At 40.0% G+C, this 26244-nt stretch overlaps 1 protein-coding gene across 1 annotated transcript; it reads left to right on the top strand.

Moving 5' to 3' along the window:
- Positions 1-694: 694 nt before the first annotated feature.
- On the top strand, positions 695-26244 carry PSKH2 (protein serine kinase H2; the record flags this gene model as incomplete). The annotated part of the gene is given in 9 exon segments (XM_079722143.1): positions 695-825; positions 5476-5812; positions 5814-5972; positions 5976-6035; positions 6038-6145; positions 25949-25982; positions 25985-26085; positions 26089-26163; positions 26167-26244. Coding segments are annotated over 9 exon segments (1083 nt in total).

The following is a 26244-nucleotide window of genomic DNA, read 5'->3' as shown; positions in this document are numbered from 1 at the left end:
TGTATAAATAATTATGAATACAAGGATGAAATACATAAAATAGATTGTATATTATATAATAATTACAATTAATAATTAATATTATACATAATTAATACTATTTTTTCCCCCCACAGATTTTACCCTTGTATTTGCAAAGTGTATTGGGCTGGGTTCTAGACAGAGTTTTTCTGTCTCAGATGCATCACTCAGAGGGTGAGGCTCATGTCTCTTACAGATGTAGGAGTTAGTGGAGTGCCAGACACAGACTAGTGTGCTCAATTAATGCAGTAGAGGACAGTGATATTTTATACTTTAAATATTATAAGCTCTTAGAGCTTAAAAATATTATATTTAATGTTCATATCATCTGGAATTGAGTGTCCTCTGCCTTGGAGACATAAAAGCCCTTTAGAAGGAAGATGTCCTTTATAAACTATATAACTTTATATGTTCACGTCCTCATTTCACAGATGAGAAAACTGAGCCCTTGAGAATTAAGCCCAGGCTCCTGACTTCTCGCCCACTTTGCTTTTACCACGTCGAGCTCTACTATGGATAAGTGGTCAGTGCGGATCAAGGCTGCTGGACTGTAGGCCGGGCCTTCTTCCTAACGAGGGCCCCTTGGCGGGGGACTCAGTTCTGCCGCCTCTGCTAGCCGGGGATAAGTGGGCTCCCGCACCGGGAGCCTCGGGCCCCGCTCCCCGCCGTGGCCATGGGTTGTGGCGCCAGCCGCCCACGCCGGCCCGGGTCGAGCGGGAGAGTCAAGGCCAAGGCCACCCCGGAGTCTCAAAGGATGCAGGTGGCCCGCCTCCGCGCCAAGTTCGACCCCCGGGTCCTCCCCAGGTAAAGCTCGCCGTGAACCGCAGGCGGAGGGGCTGGGCTGAGCAAGGTGAACCGCGGACCGAGGCGCCCTTAGAGTTCCCCTCGACTTGACCGGACTTTACTCTTCTTTCTGATCAAAGGCCCCAGACCTCCCTAAATCGTCTCTAACCTTTGAGATGTAAATATTTTACAACCCAGAAATGTCTTTCTCAAGGACCTGGGCGCCAACCTTTTGAAATGTAATCAAAGAAAGATCGAGGCTCTATCTACCAGTCTCTGTGGGAGGGTAGGAATCTCACGTCCATGACACCCCTTCCTCCCCTAATGCCCTTTAGTAATTTCCTACAAGCTCACTCCAGCCTTACAACTCTCTTGCCTTGTGTTTCAACAGTTGATTTCAGTGTCTCCCATCGCAGTAGTTTTGACCCCTCTTGCAATAGTCTGGAATAAAATCTTCCTTGATGTTTTTAGCAAGTGTCCAGTGCAATTTCTCTTTGAAAGAGGGGGGAAGGGCAGAAGATAGGGAAAGTTCAAGACTGAAGTAGGGACTTCCCTGGTGACTCAGTGGTTAAGAATCCGCCTGCCAATGCCGGGGACACGGGTTCCAGCCCTCGTCCGGGAAGATCCCACATGCCGCGGAGCAACTAAGTCCATTCGCCACAACTACTGAGCCTGTGTTCTAGAGCTCGTGAGCCACAACTGCTGAAGCCCCCGCCCCCAGAGCCCATGCTCTGCAACAAGAGAAGCCACTGCAATGAGAAGCCCGCGCACCACAACAAAGAGTAGACCCCACTTGCTGAAACTAGAGAAAGCCCGCACACAGCAATGAAGACCCAATGCAGCCAAAAATAAAAATGCAGCCAAAAATAAATAAATTAATTTAAAAAAAAAGATTGAAGATGTAGAAGGAGCCGCAGGGAGGAGAGGGAGAGAATCCCTGACCTCAGAGCCCGGGGGGGGGGCGGGGCTTGCCATAGATACACTGGGGCTGGGGTGTGTGAAGGATCTTCTGTTACATTCTAGAAAAGGAGATCATAATTAGTGGAATAGAAACAGGGCTTTGAATCAACCAGACTTGAGATCCACTCCTGTCTTTTCTATTGTGTGTCATTGGGAATGTTCCTTAGCCTTTTTCCTTCCTCAATTTCTGCCTCTGTAAAATGGGAATAATAATAATAGCTGCCTCGTAAGAATGCTGTGAGGATGATTCAGTAATATATGTAAATGATGCTGCACAGTGCATGGTTCAGGTCCTCATGCAGATACTGTTATTGTCTTCATAAGATGACCATGTAAAAAATGAGCAAGGAAGGCTGGCCAGTCGGTTGGCCTGAGAAAGAATTTCCTCAGAGTGCCCCACGTTGGCCAGGTGGAGGAAGGACATCATGGAATCCCCTCCACTCTGCAGCGTTTGGTTGGACACAGTGGTAGGTGGCTTGACTGGATTCTCAGGGACACTTCTAGTCCTAGGATTATACGCTCACCTCATCACAGTGTTCTGACCAGAGTCTATGCAGAGCCATTTCCTGGCATCCTTGGGAAATTCTGGTACAAGGATAACTTGAGGATTAGTCTAGTATCTGCTAAGCTTAGAGAAGAACAAAGTTGGCTGATTCAACTGAACTTGAATCAGAGGGGATATGGGGTCTTGTCAAAATTGAATTGATTGGGTGGCATCTCTGGTCATCTGTGGCCAGGGTGTCTGGTCTAGTCTTTATCCACCCTCATAACTCCACCTCCGGGTTAGTCCCAGACCCTTAGATTATGACAAAGTCATAGAAGTAGAGGATGTCAATATTGGAAAGCTTTAGAGACTAATTAAAGGCTCTTCCTTAACCAATGAGGAATTGAGCCCCAAAAGATTAAGTGACTTATCCAAGTTGGTGACAGAAATGGGTCTAGAACACAGTTGGCTTTCCTCTCCATTGTGAACCCCAATGATAGATGATAGAATTTAAGTCTGACTATATTCACTTTCTTCTTGGGAGTTCATTACAATTGCTTCTGTCAAACCAGTTACAATATGATTATTGTTTCCATGTTTCATTTTTTTTATCATGTTCAGTTTGTGGCAGCTGAGGTCAAAGTAATAATTTTGTTTCTTATAATCTCTGGGATGATGTAAAATTGCATGACCTACAAACCTGACTTTGAGGCTGCTTTGTGAGAGGGTGGGAGTGGAGGGTGGAAATGGAGGAGGTGGATTGGCCTTGTAGATGCATCCTCCCATGCCTGATTCCATTCTTAATGTTTTAACAATAAGGGGATAATTTGGAAATAATATTCATTCAGTGAGTGATTCTCTCATTCAACATTTATTGCTGTCCCCTCTGTGCCAGACACTACACAAGATATAGCCACCCAAGTCATAAAAATAGTCACCATTGTCATAAAAATTGTCACCATCCTCATAAAAATAGTCACCATCCATGGCCATCAAGGGCTCACAAACAAGGCCACAGCTTCAGGCTTTTGTTGTGGCCCATTTGTTATCTGAAAGCATTTATTTGCACTATAAATTTTGGCTTAAAGCTTACTGTTTCTTCCAATGCCAAATTACTGGTATTTTTTTAAACATTTGGTTTATGAAGGCCTGTAACAGTGTTGAATAACACTCCTTTTATTTGAGTGAGAGTGTAGTTCCTCAGAAATGGTAATTCATCTGATAGCTGATGATTAATCCCATGAGCAAATGAATTTTCCTGCAGTTTTGAGGGCATAGTGATAAATTAGTATTTGCAAAGTGCTTTCATCCACATTAGAGGTAATGGGTTGGTCTGCAAAGCAACAGAATTTGAAATGCCTGTGATTATCTTCAAAATCACACTGGGAGAGCATGTGAATAAAAAAAGCAGAGTTGGAAAGAGAAGAGGGGACAGAATCCATTTAAGTTTACTAAATTGCTATCTGTTTTGGTAAGCTAATTGGCCAGAAAATTAAATGCACCGTATAGAACAAAGCTATTTTCTCTAAGCTGGTATAGCCAAATGCCATTTTTATTCAGTAAGCACGGGAATATAAAGAATAAGTAAGTAGACAAATGAAAAAAAAAACTACAGAAGAATAAACTCAGCAAAAAGAAGTAAGGCTGTTTAAAGTACAGATTGATATTTGCATTTGAATCTTTGGTATTCAGTATGTGACTTAAAGAATTACCTTCTCGGGCTTCCCTGGTGGCGCGGTGGTTGAGAGTCCACCTGCCGATGCAAGGGACACGGGTTCGTGCCCTGGTCTGGGAAGATCCCACATGCCGCGGAGCGGCTGGGCCCGTGAGCCATGGCCACTAGGCTTGCACGTCCGGAGCCTGTGCTCCGCAACGGGAGAGGCCACGACAGTGAGAGGCCCGCGTACCACAAAAAAAACAAAAACAAAAACAAACAAAACAAAAAAACAGAATTACCTTCTCCCTGTGTCCTCCTTGAGTACATGCCATTCGCTGGCATTCTTACCTGGGAGAAGTTTTAGTAAATTGGGAAAAGCACCAAATTATGATGCAAGTAAGGAGACCTGGGTTCTAATCCTCACTCCACAAATTAAACAGCCAATCGGCTAACCTGATCTTCAAATGTCTTCATTTGTAAAATGAGGGGTTGGATTAAATCATTCTCTAATATTCTTTCCAGCTTAAAATCATGATTCTAAGTCAAGCACTTTCTCAACACTTCTTAAATAAAAATAGAAGGTTAAATTTTGATAGGATTCTTAACTTTACATAGACATTAACACAGGTAACTAAAGTTTAAGATCCCTAGCCTTTGAAATCCTAGCTGACTTTCTGGTCTTTCTGAGAGATGATTACTTTACACATTACTGACATACATCCCAGGTTAAAATTTTGTTGGCTGTGTAAAATTGCAAGTGCAGTGGCGTCAGGTAGGGGGAACTATGAGAGCTGCTGGCTGCAAGGGGGTCCTGACACCACTGCCACCCGTCTTCTGAAAGCTGCACTTATAATAGCGCAACCATGCTGACTTTCGCAATGGTACATCTACTGAGGAGAGATTTGGGGCGATACCTTGGGTGAGATACGAGTTATGCCTGGGACTGAGAGCTCACAGGCTAGTAACATGAGGAAGCCTACTCTTTGTACCCTGTCTCCTGATATGGTTTCCTCCATCTTTGGAGAAGTTATAAATAAGACTAAGCTTCTTTTTTATTCTCTCCACCTGGTTTGGTGGTTGCTGTTGCAGAATGATAAAACAAAAGTTGGAGGGAGGAAAGAAAATGGTAGATGGAGGTCCCAAAATTCTTCAAGGAAAATTTGGAGAAATGCATTTGAAGGAATTGGATTTAAATCCCATCTATTGCAACTATCAGTACAATCTGTGTGGCCTTGGGAAATCACTTAACTTTTTAATATCACCCAGCAGGAATTTTATAGGATAGGATTTAAAAATAATAAAATTCCTGGCACATAATAAATGTGTAATAAATGGTAGCTATTGTTATTAAGATTATTTGTCTTTCTACCAACTAATTACTTTTATATCACTTGCCTCCATTTCAAAAGAGGATTTGGGGTAACTTTCAAATATAATGAACACAGTTATGCAAGGAAATTGGATGGGGGGAATATAAAGCTAGAAAAGATGATATAAAGCATCTAATTAAATAATTTTGAAAATCATCACTTCAGAGGGTAACAGATTTATTTGGTTTTTCTTCCAAAAGATATGATATCAAGGCTCTTATCAGGACAGGCAGTTTCAACAAGTTTGTCAGAGTGGAGCAGGAGACCACCAAGAAACCTTTTGCAATGAAACTGATGAAAACCAGAATGAGAGAAGGCAGAGAGGCGTGTGAGTCTGAGTTCTCCATCCTGCGGTGGGTTAGCTATCATTACATCGTCCAGCTCCTGGAGATCTTTGAGACTCAAGATCAAGTTTACATGGTGATGGAGTTGGCTACAGGAGGGGAATTCTTTGATGGACTCATCTCTCAGGGATACTTTACAGAGCAGGACGCTGTCAGAATCCTCCACGTGGTTGCTGATGGCATGAGGTATTTGCAACGCATTGAAAATAACTCACAGGGACCTAAAGCCCCCAAATCTCTTATGTTATCACCCAGATGCAGAGTCAAAATTTTTTATCAGAGATTTTGGTTTGGTACACTCTGGGAACAAAAGTGGTGACTGGACAGTGAGGATGCTCTGTGGGACCCCAGAGTAAATAGCCTCCGAGATTTTGCTAAGGAAACCCTACACCAGTGTAGTCGACATGTGGGCTTTTAAGGCCTAATCACGTATGTTTTACTTTGTAGATTCCTGCCTTTTGATGGTGAAAGCCATATGAGACTTTACAGGAAGATTCTGAAAGGCAAATATAATTATAGAGAAGATGTAAGCCCTCACTTTCTTTCTATTGACTTGGTCTTGAATAGTTTCTCAACCTTAGTGCTATTGCCATTTAGGGTGGGATGATTCTTTATTGGGGGTGGGGTGGGAAGAGGTGATGGGATGGGACTGTCCTGTGCATTGTAGGATGTTTAGCAGTATCCCTGGCCTCTACCAACCAAGTATCAGTAGGTACACTACTAGCAGATACCAGTGGATACTGATTTCTAGTAGCTACACTAGATACACACCTTCCCCCAGTTGTGACCATCAAAATTGTCTCCAGACACTGTTTTTTTTTAAAGAACTATTTTTATTTTAATTTTATTTTTTGGCTGCGTTGGGTGTTTGTTGCTGCGCGTGGGCTTTTCTCTGGTTGCAGCAAGCGGGGGCTACTCTTTGTTGTGGTGCATGGGTTTCTCATCACAGTGGCTTCTCTTGTTGCCGAGCATGGTCTCTAGGCACGCGGGCTTCAGTAGTTGTGGCTCATGGGCTCTGGAGCGCAGGGTCAGTAGTTGTGACGCACAGGCTTATTTGCTGGGATCTTCCTGGACCAGGGCTCGAACCCGTGTCACCTGCATTGGCAGGTGGATTCTTCACCACTGCGCCACCAGGGAAGCCCTGTCTCCAGACATTGTTAAATGTCCCCAAGGGGGCAAAATCACTCCTGGCTGAGAGCCACTGGTCTCAAGGTAGCAAGAGCCTCGATTACTGAGTTGTCTGTGGTTAGCACATGACATTGACAATCAAGTAGATGAGTGAGTTTGCTGTTGTTTCTCCAATCATCATGCAGAGCCTGAGCCAGCTGAGTAGATTAATGTGTACTCAGAGGCTCAGCATGCTGCTTGGGTGTTTGATGAGAGATTTTCTGCCTTGATTCTAGATGATCCACACCCTTTTTGAGATGTAGTGTTTCCTCATTGAAATGTTTAACTTCACAGTTTGTGTAAAATATTTATCCATTGTTTAAACTTGGAACTCCCAGTGTTTATGAATGTGTTAACTTTTTTGTTTTGTTTAAGGAAGGAGAGTTACCAATACTTCTCTGTGGGAAGACTGACAAAACAGGAAATTCACTTCATGTTAAGCAAAGTTATTTTATGTTTAAGTATAAAAGGCCTTTTTTTCCCTCGTAAAGAAAAGTATGGATAGTTTGATTTTACCTACTTAAGGTGTAACATCTATATGTATAACATCTTAAGCAAAATTGAAAGATAAATAACAAATTGAAAAATAATATTGTCTATATTCTGACAGATTTAATATCTTACAGTACATGTACATGTTTTTTAAAAAAACTGATACAAATTGACAATTGAGAACTGAGACTTACATAGGGAGATAGGAGAGGATGGGAAGAATTCACAGACAATGTAAACCGCTGATTGTTAAAAGCTTGAAAAAAATGTCTAGCTTCACTAATGATCAAAGAAATGTAAATGAAGAAAACAATATCTTTTCTTTGTCTTTCAAACTGATAAAGATTAAAAAAAAAACAAAAACAAAAGAAAACATTTAACTTAATTCTACTCATTGCTGCTAAGAGTACTAAGAGATTAGTCCTGTCATTCACTACTGGTAGAGGACGAATTGTTGTAGATTTCTTGGAAAGTAGTTTGAAAAGATACATCTAGAACTTTTTAAAGTTTACGTATTTTGATCTACTAATTCCACTTTTAAGAATCTAAGGAAATAATCTCAGATGCAGCAAAGATTTCAGTGTCAAGAGGCTCATCTGGGCTATACTACAAAAGTGGACAATTGAAAAGAAGGCTAAGGGAATGTTTGAATAAATTATTGAACATTCGTACGGTAGTCCCTAAATTATTCAAGTTTAAAAATTATAAGGGTATTGGAAAATATTCTGATATACTGCCAAGTTAAAAAAAAACAGAATACAAATTGTGTATACGGTATTAACACAAATCATGTGGGAAAATGTATGCTTAGGAAAAAGTCTTTGAGGAAATACAGTGTAATGCACTATAATGTTAACAGAGCTTATCTCCCGGTTTACAGATTATGTACCATTTTGGTTTTCCTCTTTATAGTTTGAGTATATCTGTATTTCTGTTTTGGTTTTGTTTACAAAGAACATATATTTCTGTTTTGGTTATCTATTGCTGAATAACAAACCTTCCCTAAACCTAATGCCTTAAAATAATAACCATTTTATCATGACTCATGATTCTGTGGGTTGACAGGGCTCAGCTTCGTGACACTTCTGCTCCACATGATGTTGCCGTCATCTGGTTCTTGGCTGGGATGGAATAGCCTCGATGACGCCTCAAATGGCTGACCTCTTGGTGGGAAAGCTGGATTAACTAGGTCACTGGGACCACTCGGCCTTTTTCTCTCTCCTCTGTGCATCTCACGGCCCTTTTCTCTTCATGGGGCTTCTCCACATGGTCTCTTCAGCAGGGCAGTCAGATGTTTTACATGGTGGTTTAGGCTTTCCAAAAGGCAGTATTCCAAGAGGGAGACAAGAAGTCGCCAGTCCTCTTCAAGTCTGGGCTTGGAAATGGCACAGCATCCCTTTTGCCTCATTCTATTGGCTACTGTGAGTGCTAGGCCAACCCAGATTCCACGTGCAAGCAGACCACATAAAGTGTGGCTCCAGGGGGCCTGGTCCATTGGGGCCACATTTGGACTAGATATCACAGTGCCTTTTTTAATGTGCAAAAATAATAAACAATTATTCTATTAAGAGGTCCTTTTGTCAGGTTTAAGTCAGAGGGTTTCTAACGTCAGTTTCCTCAGAAGGCAGCCCTGAGAAGAGGGTTCATGTACAAGAAATTTATTAAGGATAGACTCCCATGGACACAGGTGAGGGAGTGAGGGAACCAGGATGGGTAGGGGAGGAGGCCAAGGCCATGGAGGTGAGCCTCATCCCACAGCGTTGTTCCAGCCTGAGGCAGGTGAGCTGGGTCTTCACTCCCAACCCTCTCTGCTGACCCGTGGGGTGGTGGTGATAAGAATGCTGTGACAAATACTCACTGCTCTCTGGGATCAAGGCAGGATGACCGCTGAAGCCCAAGGGTGATGATGAAAAAGACCGAGGTGCTGCGTTTCAGATGCAAAACACTCCAAAAGAGAAGAGTATATGCACATACCGAAAAGAGGGGCTCAGCTGCAGGATGGAGCACTGATATCTCAATGATGTCATGCTCTGTTTCTTGAGGAAATGCCTGTCTGTACCCCAGAGTACTGAAAGCACATACCACAGAGCAGAAGTGCAACTGCTTTTAATAACTTATTGGATTTATATCCCCTTGGCCTCCTTCCCCATGCTGGTCAGCCACACATGTCTACATATTAACATTTTCTTTTAATATTACCAAGTGTCTTAGTCATCTTGAGCTGCCATAACAAAATACTACAGACTGGGTGGCTTAAACAACAGACATTTGTTTCTCACAGGTCTAGAGTCTAGGAAGTCCATGATTGAGATGCCAGCAAGGTAGGTTTCATTCTGAGGCCTCTTCTCTTGGCTCACAGGCAGCTGCCATCTCACTGTGTGCTCATTTGACCTCTTCTTTGTGTGCATGCAGAGAAAGAGAAAATGAACTCTCTGGTGTTTTTTTCTTATGAGGACACTAATCCTATCAGATCAGGGCCCCACCATAATGACCTCATTTAACCATAATTACTTCCTTAGAAATTTCATCTCCAAATACAGCCACACTAGTGGTTAGGGCTTCTATATATGAATTTTGGAGGGACACAAACATCATTCATTCCATGACATCAAGGAAACGTATGTCGATAGGCTCAGATAAGGGTATCATCATGTTTTCTCTGTCATAATATTATTGTCTATACCTATCAAGAAGTCTAGTAATTTCTAAATGCACCAATTTTATTTAAAAACCAGGGTGACCATCAAGTCTGGAAGCATAGGTGTGATAGACAGAAAATGCCGCCACCCACCCCCCCGCAAATATGTCCACATATTAATACCCAGAATCTGTGGCTATATTACTTTACAGGTCAAAAGGAAAATTGAAGACATGATTAAATTAAGGGTTTTGAGATGAGATTATCTTGCATTATATGGGTGGGCCCAATGTGATCACAAACGTTTTTATATGTAACAGGGAGGAAGAAGGGTCAAAGTTAGAGGACATGTGAAGACAGAAAGATAGTTTGGATTAATGTGTTTTGAGGATGGAGTAAGGGGTCACAGCGAGCCAGGAAATGTGGGTGGTCTCTAGAAGCAGAAAAAGACAGGAAACAGATTCTCCCCTAGAATCTCTGAAAGGAACACAGCTTTGCTGACACCTTGCTTTTAGTCCATCTCTAAGAGGAACACGGCTCTGCTGACACTTTGATTTTAGTCCCTCAGATCCATTTCAGACTTTTGACTTGCAAAACTGTAAGATGCTAGATTTGCGTTGTCTTTTTTTTTTTTTTTTTCCGGTCCGCGGGCCTCTCACTGTTGTGGCCTCTGCCGTTGTGGAGAACAGGATCCAGACGCGCAGGCTCAGTGGCCATGGCTCACGGGCCCAGCTGCTCCGCGGAGTGTGGGATCTTCCTGGACAGGAGCACGAACCCGTGTCCCCTGCATCGGCAGGCAGACTCTCAACCACTGTGCCACCAGGGAAGCCCTGCATTGTCTTTTTAAAATGTCCTGTTGTCTGTAACTGAAATTCCAGGTGTGACACATTGTGTGAATCACTTCTTTTCTCTAGAAGTCAGATGGAAGAGTGAAATAAATAGCATCAGAACATCCAGAGATCTCTTATGGTGAAGAAGAGAGACATGTTTAATATAAATAGCTGATATTTTACTAGACACCTGGCAGATCTGTACTCTAGTCTCAACCATGTCTAGACAAAAAATTAGCTATAATGTTAATGCTTAATTTTTCTTGATTTTGGTGTGAAATACGTTCTTTTTCATGAAGCTTTTATGACCATTCCACTGTTGTTCTTTCCTTTTCTGAATACTGTTTAGGATTACCATGAATTTCTTTTGTTTTGACATTTAATCTATGTGTCATCTTTCTAAGATATTGTAGGCTCCTTGAAGGCTGGGATTCTGTCATATTTTTCTACCCATCTCCAATATGATATCACAAAGAGGTAAGCATAGACAGCGCATTTCTTAAAACTAAATTGCTTTTAAAAATTGAGATTCTGATTTATACCTACATGAGTAAATGGATCTCAACCATCACTGCATTGAGCATAGAATACAAATTTTAATTTATGGTATGATAGACTATTAGATAACTCATATTTTTAGTTGCTGAATTTATTAGATTCATTCTGGAATACTCGGGTGGTTTAAAGGCTACATTTATTTTACTGGATTTTGCAGGATAGAGGTGGGGGTTCCCCATTCCAGGTGCTCCCGGCAATGCCTGAGGAGCAACCAGGGTAGCAAGACACAGCACATGGTGGAAAAGAGGTGGAAGAGAGCAAAGAGTTCCTCCCCACTGTGTGAGGGAGACCTTTGCTTATCTACTTGGTCACCAATGCCATCACGATGGCTTTCAACATGCTGGCAGGGCTCCTGATGGAGTCTCATCCATAATTCTCCTGGAGACCATTTGATGCATGCTTGTGTGTCTCCACCCCTTCCTTCTTCCTGGTTAGGCTTTCTTCATGTCAGGAATCAAGCTCAGCTTGGGGGAATACCCACATGAAAAATGCTCAGTGTCCCTGTTCTTAGGGATCTAGTGCTCTTGTCTGACAGTCCACATATTACTATGTATCTCTTCAAATATGAAGGCTGTAATACACATAGGAAAAAAGGCTCAAAGTCCATGGAGCAAGGGAAGAGAGCTTCTCACTGTGTAGGAAAGCTGGGTCAGATTTCCTGGAGAAGGGGAGATTTGTGCTGTGACTTGGTGGAAGAGTGGAGTTTCTGAATGGGAGATGAGCACATTCTAAGTAGACAGAACAACATATGCAAAAGCACAGGAAATGGAATAAGTTGACTAGTAAAAAGTAAGACTTTTAGAGCATTTGTGTGCATGGGAATGCATATTCATATGAGTCTCTTGTAAAGTAGTGTAGTGTAAATGTTAAGAGCACAGTCTGGAGCGATACTGGCTGCTCTTCACTCCCAGCTGTGCCATTTACTAACTGTGTAACTCTGGCCTTGCTTCTTAATTTCTCTGTATCTCAGTGTCTTCATTGGTAAAACAGAAATAATGATAGTGTCTGCCTAACAGCGTTGTTGTGAAGATCAAATGAGCTAATAGATGTAAAGTGCTTAGGATAGATTTATATGTTAGTACATATGTAGTCAGTGCTATATATATGTTGGCTATTTCTGTTATTATTACTATTAATATGGGAAATATTGGGAATGAAAGTTTGAATTTTGCTTAAGCAATATATATATATAGAGGGAGAGAGAGAGAATATATAGTTATCAAGTGTACCTGTCTCACCTTTTAAATGGAATAGTGAGAAACGTGTGGTGTTAGCTTTTTAATATTAATGATAAATCAATTATACATTCTTGCCAATGAGTTGAGCATCACATATTTTGCCTCATTATCTCCACTATATCGCAGTAATCTTTTTTTGGTGTGAAGTAAATTGATAATAAAGTGAGTCATAACCATATTAGCTACCTGACAAGGATAAACACTGGTATTAAAAAGATATATATATATATATATATATATATATATATTAATAAAATTATTTTATTTATTTATTTGGTTTTGGCTGCATTGGATCTTCGTTGCTGTGTGCGGGCTTTCTCTAGTTGTGGCGAGTGGGGGCTACTATTCATTGTGGTGTGTGGGCTTCTCATTGCCGTGACTTCTTTTGTTGCGGAGTATGGGCTCCAGGCACATGGGCTTCAGTAGTTGTGGCTCGCGGGCTCTAGAGCACAGGCTCAGTAGTTGTGGTGCATGGGCTTAGCTACTCCGCGGCATGTGGGATCTTCCCGGACCAGGGCTCGAACCTGTGTTCTGTGAAATGGCAGGCAGATTCTTAACCACTGCACCACCAGGGAGGCCCTAAAAAGATATTTTAAAAATAACCCACATGGGCATTAATAGAAAGTGGTGCCCATCTGCTTAGATTCACCTATGATTGCTGTACTGTTAGGAAACAAAATTACTGATATGTTCCCTTGGAAGGAACAGATCTGATGGATTATGCTCACCAGCCATGACCCCAGTTTCTTTCTATTTCCTCATCTCCACTAGTTTGTCACATGTTTCCTTTACTATATTTCTCCTCTACTCAGGTTATTAAGTAGGAAAAAAAGGAGAGGAGAGCAGAAGATTTGGTCCTTTAACTCCCATTCATTCCCTTTCCATCCTGACTAGAATGCCAATAATGAACGTTACACTGTATCTCAGGCCATAATTCTTGTAATTTGGTTCCTATTCCTGTGTTTTAGTTCCTAAGTACTTCTGCTCACAAAAAGGTGGTGCTTAATATTTCTTTAATGATATTTTTACTTTAAAAGTTGTTTTACAGAAAATAATTTAAAGATTATAAATCTTTCAAATTGGACTTCATTTTCTGCTTGTCACTTTCTTCATCTCTTCTCTGACTTACCTTAAATTGAATGTATGTATATCTTCTTTTAAACTCAATCACCAATAGTGAGTGTTTGTAAGAATTGAAACAGAGAAGCTTCAAGATGGCGGAAGAGTAAGCTGTGGAGATCAGCTTCCTCCCCACAAATACATCAGAAATAAATCTACATGTGGAACAACTCCTACAGAACACCTACTGAACGCTGGCAGAAGACTTAGACCTCCCAAAAGGCAAGAAACTCCCCACGTACCTGGGTAGGGCAAAAGGAAAAACAGAGACAAAAGAATAAGGACGGGACCTGCACCAGTGGGAGGGAGCCGTGAAGGAGGAAAGGTTTCCACACACAAGGAGCCCCTTCGCGTGCGGAGACTGCGGGTGGCGGAGGGGGGAAGCTTCGGAGACACGAAGGAGAGCACAGCAACAGGGGTGCGGAGGGCAAAGCGGAGAGATTCCCGCACAGAGGATCGGTGCCGACCGGCACTCACCAGCCCGAGAGGCTTGTCTGCTCACCTGCCGGGGCGGGCGGGGCTGGGAGCTGAGGCTTGGGCTTCGGTTGGAGCGCAGGGAGAGGACTGGGGCTGGTGGCGTGAACACAGCCTGAAGGGGTTGGTGCACCACGGCTGGCCGGGAGGGAGTCCGGGAAAAGGTCTGGACCTGCCGAAGAGACAAGAGACTTTTTCTTCCCTCTTTTGTTTCCTGGTGCACGAAGAGAGGGGATTAAGAGCGCCGTTTGAAGGAGCTCCAGAGATGCATGCGAGCCACGGCTAACAGCACGGACCCCAGAGACAGGCATGAGACGCTAAGGCTGCTGCTGCCGCCACCAAGAAGCCTGTGTGTGAGCGCAGGTCATCCACACCTCCCCTCCCGGGAGCCTGTGCAGCCCGCCACTGCCAGGGTCCCGTGATCCAGGGACAACTTCCCCGGGAGAATGCACGGTGCACCTCAGGCTGGTGCAACGTCACGCCGGCCTCTGCCGCCGCAGGCTTGCCCCGCATCCGTACCCCTCCCTCCCCCCGGCCTGAGTGAGCCGGAGCCCCCGAATCAGCGGCTCCCTAACTCCGTCCTGTCTGAGCGAAGAACAGACGCCCTCAGGCGATCTACATGAAGAGGCGGGTCCAAATCCAAAGCTGAAACCCGGGAGATACGCGAACAAAGAAGAGAAAGGGAAATCTTTCCCAGAAGCCTCAGGAGCAGCAGATGAAATCTCCACAATCAACTTGATGTACGCTGCATCTGTGGAACACCTGAATAGTCAACGAATCATCCCAAATTTCGGAGGTGGACTTTGGGAGCAACGACATATATACATTTTTTTCCATTTATCTCTTTTTGTGAGTGTGTATGTGTATGCTTCTGTGTGTGATTTTGTCTGTATAGCTTTGCTTTTACCATTTCTCCTAGGGTTGTTTCTGTCCATTTTTTTTTTTTATTACTTAAAAAAATCTTTTTTTTCTTAATAATTATTTTTTATTTTAATAACTTTATTTTATTTTACCTTCTTGTTTCTTTCTTTCTTTTTTTTTTTTCCTCGCTTCTATTCTGAGCCATGTGGAGGACAGGTCTTGGTGCTCTAGCCAGGCGTCAGGGCTGTGCCACTGAGGTGGAAAAGGCAAGTTCAGGACACTGGTCCACAAGAGACCTCCCAGCTCCATGTAATATCAAATGGTGAAAAATCTCCCAGAGTTCTCCATCTCAATGCCAAGACCCAGCTCCACTCAATGACCAGCAAGCTACAGTGCATGACACCCTATGCCAAAAACCTAGCAAGACAGGAACATCACCCCATCCATTAGCACAGAGGCTGCCTAAAATTATAATAAGGCCACAGACAACCCAAAATACACCACCAGACGTAGACCTGCCCACCAGAAAGACAAGATCCAGCTTCATCCACCAGAGCACAGACACTAGTCCCCTCCACCAGGAAGCCTTCACAAACCACTGAACCAACTTAGCCACCGGGGACAGACACCAAAAACAACGGAAACTACAAACCTGCAGCCTGCAAAATGGAGACCCCAAACACAGTAAGTTAAGCAAAATGAGAAGACAGAGAAACACACAGCAGATGAAGGAGCAAGGCAAAGACCCACCAGACCTAACAAATGAAGAGGAAATAGCAGTCTACCTGATAAAGAATTCAGAATAATGATAGTAAAGATGATCTAAAATCTTGGAAATAGAATGGAGAAAATACAAGAAACGTTTAACACGGACCTAGAAGAACTAAAGAGCAAACAAACAATGATGAACAACACAATAAATAAAATTAAAAATTCTCTAGAAGGGATCAATAGCAGAATGACTGAGGCAGAAGAACAGATAAGTGACCTGGAAGATAAAAAAGTGGAAATAACTACTGCAGAGCAGAATAAAGAAAAAAGAATGAAAAGAATTGAGGACAGTCTCAGAGACTTCTGGGACCACAATAAATGCAGCAACATTCGAATTACAGGGTTCCCAGAAGAAGAAGAGAAAAAGAAAGGGGCTGAGAAAATATTTGAAGAGATTATAGTTGAAAACTTCCCTAATATGGGAAAGGAAATAGTTAATCAAGTCCAGGAAGCACAGAGAGTCCCATACAGGGTAAATCCAAGGAGAAATACCAAGACACATATTAATCAAACTATTAAAAATTGAATACAAAGAACAAATATTAAAAGCAGCAAGGGAAAAACAACAAGTAACACATAAGGGAATCCCCATAAGGTTAACAGCTGAACTTTCAGCAGAAATGCTGCAAGCCAGAAGGGAGTGGCAGGACATATTTAAAGTGATGAAAGAGAAAAACCTACAACCAAGATTACTCTACACAGCAAGGATCTCATTCAGATTTGACAGAGAAATTAAAAGCTTTAGAGACAAGCAAAAACTAAAAGAATTCAGCACCACCAAACCAGCTTTACAACAAATGCTAAATGAACTTCTCTAGGCAGGAAACACAAGACATGAAAAAGACCTACAATAATAAACCCAAAACAACTAAGAAAATGGTAATAGGGACATACATACTGATAATTACATTAAAAGTAAATGGATTAAATGCTCGAACCAAAGGGCATAGACTGGCTGAATGGATACAAAAACAAGACCTGTATATATGCTGTCTACAAGAGACCCACTTCAGACCTAGGGACACATACAGACCGAAAGTGAGGGGATGGAAAAAGATATTTCATGCAAATGGAAATCAAAAGAAATCTGGAGTAGCAATTCTCATATAAGACAAAATAGACTTTAAAACAGAGTATTACAAGACACAAAGAAGGACACTACATAATGATCAAGGGATCAATCTAAGAAGAAGATATAATAATTGTAAATATTTAGGCACCCAACATAGGAGTACTTCAATACATAAGGCAAATTCTAACAGCCATAAAAGGGGAAATCGACAGTAACACTATCATAGTAGGGGACTTTAACACCCCACGTTCACCAATGGACAGATCATCCAAAATGAAAATAAGGAAACACAAGCTTTAAATGTTACTTTAAAAAAGATGGACTTAATTGATATTTATAGGACAGTCCATCCTAAAACAACAGAATACACATTCTTCTCAAGTGCTCATGGAACATTCTCCAGGATAGATCATATCTTGGGTCACAAATCAACCCTTGGTAAATTTAAGAAAATTGAAATCTTATCAAGTATCTTTTCCGACCACAACACTATGAAACTAGGTATCAATTACAGGAAAAAATCTGTAAGAAATACAAACACATGGAGCCTAAACAGCACACTACTTAATAACCAAGAGATCACTGATGAAATCAAAGAGGAAATCAAAAAATACCTAGAAACAAATGACAATGAAAGCACAATGACACAAAACCTATGGGATGCAGCAAAAGCAGTACTAAGAGGGAAGTTTACAGCTATACAAGGCTACCTTAAGAAACAAGAAACATCTCAAATAAACAACCTAACCATACACTAAAGCAATTAGAGAAAGAAGAACAAAAAACCCCCAAGTTTAGAAGGAAAGAAATCATAAAGATCATATCAGAAGTAAATGAAAAAATATGAAGGAAACAATAGCAAAGATCAATAAAACTAAAAGCTAGTTCTTTGAGAAGATAAATAAAATTGATAAACCATTAGTTAGACTTATCAAGAAAAAAAGGGAGAAGACTCAAATCAATAGAATTAGAAATCAAAAAGGTGAAGTAACAACTGACACTGCAGAAATACAAATGATCATGAGAGATTACTACAAGCAACTGTATGCCAATAAAATGGCCAACCTGGAAGAAATGGAAAAATTCTTAGAATGGCACAACCTTCCAAGACTGAAAGAGGAGGAAATAGAAAATATGAACAGACTAATCACAAACACTGAAATTGAAACTGTGATTAAAAATCTTCCATCAAACAAAAGCCCAGGACCAGATGGCTTCACAGGCGAATTCTATCAAACATTTAGAGAAGAGCTAACACCTAGCATTCTCAAACTCTTCCAAAATATAGCAGAAGGAGGAACACTCCTAAACTCATTCTACGAGGCCACCATCACCCTGATACCAAAACCAGACACAGATGTCACAAAAAAAGAAAACTACAGGCCAATATCACTGATGAATATAGATGCACAATCCTCAACAAAAGACGAGCAAAAGGAATCCAACAGCACATTAAAAACATCATACACCATGATCAAGTGGGGTTTATCACAGGAGTATAAGGATTCTTCAATATACACAAATCAATCAATGTGATACACCATATTAACAAATTGAAGGAGAAAAACCATATGATCATCTCAGTAGATGCAGACAAAGCTTTTGACAAAATTCAACAGCCATTTGATAAAAACCCTCTAGAAAGTAGGTGTAGAGGGAACTTTCCTCAACATAATAAAGGCCATATATGACAAACCCACAGCCAACATTGTCCTCAATTGTGAAAAACTGAAACCATTTCCACTAGGATCAGGAATCAGACATATTTGACCTCTCACCACTATTGTTCAACATAGTTTTGGAAGTTTTAGCCACAGCAATCAGAGAAGAAAAAGAAAGAAAAGGAATTCAAATCAGAAAAGAAGAAGTAAAGCTGTCACTACTTGCAGATGACATGATACTATACATAGAAAATCCTAAAGATGCTACCAGAAAACTACTAGAGCTAATCAATTAATTTGTTAAAGTAGTAGGATATATAATTAATGCAAAGAAATCTCTTGCATTCCTATACACTAATGATGAAATATCTGAAAGTGAAATTAAGAAAACCCTCCCATTTACCATTGCAACAAAAAGAATAAAATATCTAGGAATAAACCTACCTACGGAGACAAAAGACCTGTATGCAGAAAATTATAACACACTAATGAAAGAAATTAAAAATGATACAAATAGATGGAGAGACATACCATGTTCTTGGATTGGAAGAATCAACATTGTGAAAATGACTCTTCTACCCAAAGCAATCTACAGATTCAGTGAATCCCTATCAAACTACCACTGGCATTTTTCACAGAACTAGAACAAAAAATTTCACAATTTGTATGGAAAAACAAAAGACCCTGAATAGCCAAAGCAACCTTGAGAATGAAAAACGGAGCTGGAGGACTCAGGCTCCCTGACTTCAGATTATACTACAAAGCTACAGTAATAAAGACAGTATAGTACTGGCATGATAATAGAAATATAGGTCAATGGAACAGGATAGAAAGCCCAGAGATAAACCCACACACATATGGTCAACTTATCTTTGATAAAGGAGGCAAGAATACAAAGTGGAGAAAAGACAGCCACTTCAAGAAGTGGTGCTGGGAAAACTGGACAGCTACATGTAGAAGAATGAAATTAGAGCACTCCCTAATACCATACACAAAAATAAACACAAAATGGATTAAAGACCTAAATGTAAGGCCAGACACCATCAAACTCTTAGAGGGAAACATAGGCAGATCTCTCTATGACATAAATCAGAGCAAGATCCTTTTTGACCCACCTCTTAGAGAAATGGAAATAAAAACAAAAATAAACAAATGGGACCTAATGAAACTTCAAAGCTTTTGCACAGCAAAGGAAACCATAAACAAGACGAAAAGACAACCCTCAGAATGGGAGAAAAATATTTGCAAATGAAGCAACTGACAAAGAATTAATCTCCAAAATTTACAAGCAGCTCAATAACAAAAAATGAAACAACCCAATCCAAAAATGGATTGGGATAAGACCTAAATAGACATTTCTCTGAAGAACATATACAGATTGCCAACAAATACATGAAAGGATGCTCAACATCATTAATCATTAGAAAATGCAAATCAAAACTACAATGAGATATCATCTCACACCGGTCAGAATGGCCATCATCAAAAAATGTACAAACAATAAATGCTGGAGAGGGTGTGGAGAAAACGGCACCCTCTTGCAGTGTTGGTGGGAATGTAAATTGATACAGTCACTATGGAGAACAGTATGGAAGTTCTTTAAAGAACTAAAAGTAGAACTACCATACGACCCAGCAATCCCACTACTGGGCATATAACCTGAGAAAACCATAATTCAAAAAGAGTCATGTACCAAAATGTTCACTGCAGCTCTATTTACAATAGCCAGGACATGGAAGCAACTGAAGTGTCCATCAACAGATGAATGGATAAAGAAGATGTTGCACATATATACAATGGAATGTTACTCAGCCATAAAAATTAACAAAACTGAGTTATTTGTAGTGAGGTGGATGGACCTAGAGACTGTCATACAGAGTGAAGTAAGTCAGAAAGAGAAAAACAAATACTGTATGCTAACACTTATATATGGAATATAAAAGAAAGAAAGAAAGAAAAATGGTCATAAGAACCTAGGGGAAAGATGGGAATAAAGATGCAGACCTACTAGAGAATGGACTTGAGGATACGGGGAGTGGGAAGGGTAAACTGGGACAAAGTGAGAGAGTGACATGGGCATTTATACACTTCCAAACATAAAATAGATAGCTAGTGGGAAGCAGCCGCATAGCACAGGGAGATCAGCTCGGTGCTTTGTGACCACCTTGAGGGGTGGGATAGGGAGAGTGAGAGGGAGATGCAAGAGGGGAGAGATATGGGGACATATGTATATGTATAACTGATTCACTTTGTTATAAAGCAGAAACTAACACACCATTGTAAAGCAATTATACTCCAACAAAGATGTTAAAAAAAAAAGAATTGAAACAGTGGTTCATCTCACTTTGACTGTGTGGATGTTAGCCTTGGCATAAGGGATAGTGATTAGAGTGGAAAATAGCTACTGGCTTCCTTGATTATGTTGCACTTCTTGACATTGATTTTATCAATGGAATTCATGGAGTCGAGAGGAAAAGAACTATTTGCATAAAGTTTTCATAAACTTAGATATATCTGGATTTAATATTATATTTGTATTATTTATATTATGGTTTATGAGGCTTATAATATAGGAGCTAGTTCTAAATGTATTTTATGTATGGAAGAATGGGGCAACCGATGATTTAGCATTCAAAGGCCAATTCAATTTTTTGTTATTTTTATTATCATCCTTTTTTGAGGATAATCTCTGCTGAATCCTTTTAAAGTTTCAGCACTTTCTTTATCAGTGAAGAGCTAAAACTATCCCTCACCCCATGTCAAGAGCCTCAAAACTATCCTCTTAACTTACAAAAATATCTTCTTTATGAGCCTCATGTAGGATTAATTGGCTCTTTCTCCATTTTTTATTAGATGTCACCTAAATAACTTGTGAATGTCTATTCACTTTTTCCAGGGTTTACAAATGTCCCAACTGATAGAGCATTGTGACATAATTAGTCAAATCTTGACTTTGAGCAGTTTCAGCTTTGGCAAATATAACACATAATTTGAAGTCTTGGGAGTCTGAATATTGGGAAGAGAAAAACCTTAAATATCTATGACATAAAGATGATGTACAGAATTTCTTGCTTTTTGAAATGAGGAACAATGATTTTGCCCAGTCTAGCGCTAACAAAGTTATGGAGAGTTGTCAGTATTTTGGGGGCACATTTACATAAAATTTAATCGCAAAGCTTAAGTGAAATCCTACCAAGGACATGACGCTAAAGTTTAAAGAAGGAAGGGAAATGCTTGTCGGAGGGTTATCACCAGGAGAAATTTTAATAAAAACTACAATTTTTAAGGGGATTAATGTTACTTTGAATGCTCCTAGTCCAAGGCTTTGAATGATAGTTTAACCATCTACCTAGAAAAATAGATGTTTGTAGTTTTATGAAAACTTATGATTAAATCCACCAGTAATTACACTTTACATCTATAAGTTCTATATTTATCAAGTTTCAACATCAATTATAATTTTTAAATTTTTTTCTTCCAGTTTTATTGAGATATCATTAACATACCACACTGTATAAGTTTAAGGTGTACAGCATAATGGTTTGACTTATATACATCATGAAATGATTTTCACAATAAATTTAGTGAACATCCATGATCTAATAGAGATACAAAATAAAAGAAAAAGAAAAAAGTATTTTTCCTTGTGATGAGAACTCTTAGTATTTACTCTCTTAACAGCTTTCATGTATAACATACAGCAGTGCTAATTATTAAATCTTGTTGTATATTACAACCCTAATACTTATTTATCTTGTAACTGGAAGTTTCTACCTTTTAACCACCTTCATTCAATTCCTCTTCCCCCTTCCCTCCTGCCTCTGGTAGCCAAAAATCTGATCTCTTTTTCTATGAGTTTTGTTTGTTTTTGAAGTACAATTGTCCTACAACACTGTGTTAATTCCTAGTGCACAACATAGTGATTCAATATTTCTGTACATTAAAAAATGATCACCATTACAATGTTTAAAATTTAAGACATTGCATCCAGAACTTTAGGGACTACATCTATAATGCATGTGCATGTGCTTGTAGTGTCTAGCTTTTAATAATGATTTTTAATAATGATTCTCTGTGGGAATACCTCAAAAGGACCAAGAAATATGAAAGCTTTGACTAGTCATATGAATATTATTCATTTTTTAAACTAGTTATATAGTCAGTTTTTGTATATTTAGTAACCTTCTGCACAAGCTATTACATTACCTTTATTAATCAGTGTTCATTAAAAGAAAAGAATTAACATGGGAATCTGGAATGTAAGACTCTGTTGTCTCTTGCAGGGGGAGCTGGGGATCTCTATGGGGACTCCTGGGGCTCCTGGGGAGGAAAGTGAAGGAGACTATAGGATACAAAGCTGTGGGCAACCCCTAGGTAAGAGAATCCTGAACAAATAATTTAATTTGGGAGCTGATGCATAAAATTAGAGATGAAAGTAGGGCCTGGTTGTCAGGACGAGGAAGAAGGATGGGGTGGAGGACAGAGCCAGTGAATGGAATACTGCAGAGAAGGCCAGGGAGCACCAGGTGAAGGGGAAGCTGGAAGACTCTGCTGAACAATAAGCCAGCAAGACTCTCACTGGGGCAGGATCCAGAGAGCCAGACTCTTTCAAAGACCCTGCACTTGGGTCACATTAAGAGAAAATTATTCATCAACAAATTGGAAAGCAATAAACTACCATCATCCCCTACTTCTCTGTTTAGAGGCAAAGGAGTCAAGGCATCAATAGAATATGATACCATCCTTCTAAAATTCTTTAATTCCTCCAAAGCTAATAGTGCAATTGCTAGTATTGAATTTTACTTTTATACCCTTTTGTTGTTGTTGTTTTGTACAGTTTAGCTAGTTTCTATTAGAGAGGACAGAGAAATAGGCAGAGATGAACAAAGGAAGAGAGAAGAAAGCGGAAAAAGCCCCATATTGTCCACAAATATTACAATGTACTTGTAACTAATTGGATGAGCTTGGGATAAAAGAAAGTGCTGCCTTTCTTTTTACATGGTTCATTACTGCTTCACACAGAACAATTTTTTGTTTTTTAAGGACACACATTTATCATGGTAATAATAAGTAGAATTAGTCTGAGAAGTTTTGGATAATTTGCATCTTCTGGTCCTCTAAATATTGTTAGTGAGGTGTCTATAGAAGTACTGAGGAGGAAGTTACATTGTGATTTAATAGTAACCATGAAAAAAGCAACAACAATCTACCTAATATTTTATACTTTGAAAACCATTTTTCACATACTTTATTAATTTGGTCCTAATAGGAGATATGATGATCCCCATTTTTCTGATGATGAAACCAAGACCTTGAGGTTTAGAGCTGAGTGTGGCCAGTCAGCCTCTCTGGTCCAGACCCCCTTACCTCAATCCCCAGCTCTTTCTACATTAAGATGAGTTAACTGGCTGGCTGACAACAGTGTCTCCCTGAGACTGTGGAGAAAAGCCAAATGGGAATTTTCAAGTCAAAGAGTGGGAGTGGCCATGTCTAAGAAGAGAAATGGTGAGGAAAGCCTCATTGGACATAATGTGGATGTGAAAGCTGCTGACAGAACAGAATGATGTCATCAGGTGACAGTTGGTCCAGAGTAGGAATTTGATTCAACCTGTGGTGCCATAACCTGATTGTTTTGTGTCATATAACACTATCAGTTCAAAAATTTTGAGCATGCACACTCAGTTTTTATGCATTTCTAGAATATGTACATGTATGTATATTAACCTGTTTTATACTTTATAAAACATAGACAAAAATAAACTTTGGATTAAGAAGATAAAAATACAGTAGAAGTCCTAACATTTTTGTCCTTGTACTTGTTGTCTTCTAATATGTAACAAGAAATTGTCTTCTACATACTCTCTAGTTGTTCTTTGTGGCTCAGGGATTCTGTCATTTATAACCTGTGTTTGAATAATGAGCTTTGTCTGAAGAGTTTTTTTCCAGGACACTAGTTACCTTATTTTCTGCAACTGCATTTTCAATGTATATTCATTTGGTCACCTTAATGAGCTCTCCATAAATCTCATTGCACATATTTTATATTCTTTCCAGAAAGATTCAGTTGATTGTCTTATAATGCTCCACTGGAGACATCTAATTTAACCTTCATTTAACTAGACATGAGCCCAGATAAATATGTCTGGATCCAGGGCCAAATAAATGTCTAGCCAGAATCAGAGGACATGCCATCATGAGTGTCAGCTACTGACATGTTTTGTCTAGACTTGCAAGGTTTATGTTTTATTTTCCCTGTGTTTGGCAAGTGAGTTCCTTTATTTCAAGAATTTTATTTTTGGGATAAACATTTCTCATATCTCATTTATCTAAATAAATGGAAGGAAAAAAAGAAGAGTAATTCCTTTATTGATTTCTTTGATCCAGATTCTCAGAGTGCTAAGAGATTGGAGGCTGTGATGTTTATATATGGAGTTTGATTTTTCCTTCCACAAGGACAAAGCAGTAGCTTGTAAGGATTCCCTTATTTTTCTTGAGATACACATATCAACCAGAAATTGCTGTTTGCGATATAGCAAATATATGGTCACTTTTCTCAATCTCTCTCCTTTCTAGATAAGGAGGGATACAAATCCATAGTATTTTCCAGATATGTGCTACATGTTGATAGGTAACACAGAAAACAAGTTTGAGGAAAAGCAACAGCCCTCTTGTCCCCATCCTCACAGAAGTCACTATGAATTTCTGTCATTGTACTTAAATTATGTGCAAAAGCTGTAGGTCTTGCCAGAATACGTCCTCGAAACATCAAATAGCTGGTTGAACATGTCATATCTCTGCTACGGGCTGAATCCCGCTTGTAGGCAACTGACTGGGAGTCATGAGGGCCCTGTGTACCCAGAGGAAAGGCGCTGTGAGGGATTCTTCCCCGAAGACCTCTTTTCTCTCCAGGCTGTGGAGAGGTAGGCATTGTAAGTCCAGAGTAAGTTTTCAAAGGGAGAGAAAAGTTGATGATTTCCCAGTCCATTCCACTTTCCATTCTAACTCATTCCTGGAGTCACAGGGGCTCTCTGACTTGACCACAATGGGGTAAATACTCACCTGATACTGATGGAGTTCACCAACAACAGCTGCTTCGCCTTGTCCTGCTCACGTGAACAGGATGTGGAAACTTGCATCGCTGCTGGCAGCACACTGGACAGATTTCTGGAAAAGAATTATCATTCATTGGACAGAGAGTTTGGAAGAGAATTTTTGTGTTTGTTCTTTTCTTTTGCTAAAGAGAGATTTTTTTTTTGTCTTTTCAAAAGTGGAATTTTAGGTTCACTACATGTTTAATGACATAATCTCTGAATGGCTTATTTGAAGAAGTCATTTGGATTTAATAAGCATTGACCTTTATAATTAAGAACATGTTTCTATATGTGTGTTTGTGTGTGTTTTTATTTTGTTTATTTTATTCTATTTTATTTATTTACTTTTCTTCTTAGTCTTGGCCAACTATTTCCCACTGGGCGAAGGACTTAACAAACTACTGATTTTGGAGGCTAAACATCAAGTGTCAGCTGGGCAGGCCCTGGACCAACCCTGGGTCCTCATGACTGCAGGGTCTTCCATGAAGAATATTTAGAGGGTCATTTCCCAGAACTTCATGCAGAGCACATCTCCCCAACCACAGAGTCCCAGATCTGCACAATCTTCTAAGTGATGCTCTTATCATAAATCAAGGCATATGTGGAGCAAGAGAAACTTAAAGGTAGAAGAATCACCACTAGCTGCACTTTAG

Source organism: Hyperoodon ampullatus, assembly GCF_949752795.1.
Source record: "Hyperoodon ampullatus genome assembly, chromosome: 17".
NCBI classification, from domain to species: Eukaryota; Metazoa; Chordata; class Mammalia; order Artiodactyla; family Ziphiidae; genus Hyperoodon; species Hyperoodon ampullatus.
Note: the sequence above shows the minus strand (reverse complement) of the source record. Positions and strands in the feature narration are given on the sequence as shown.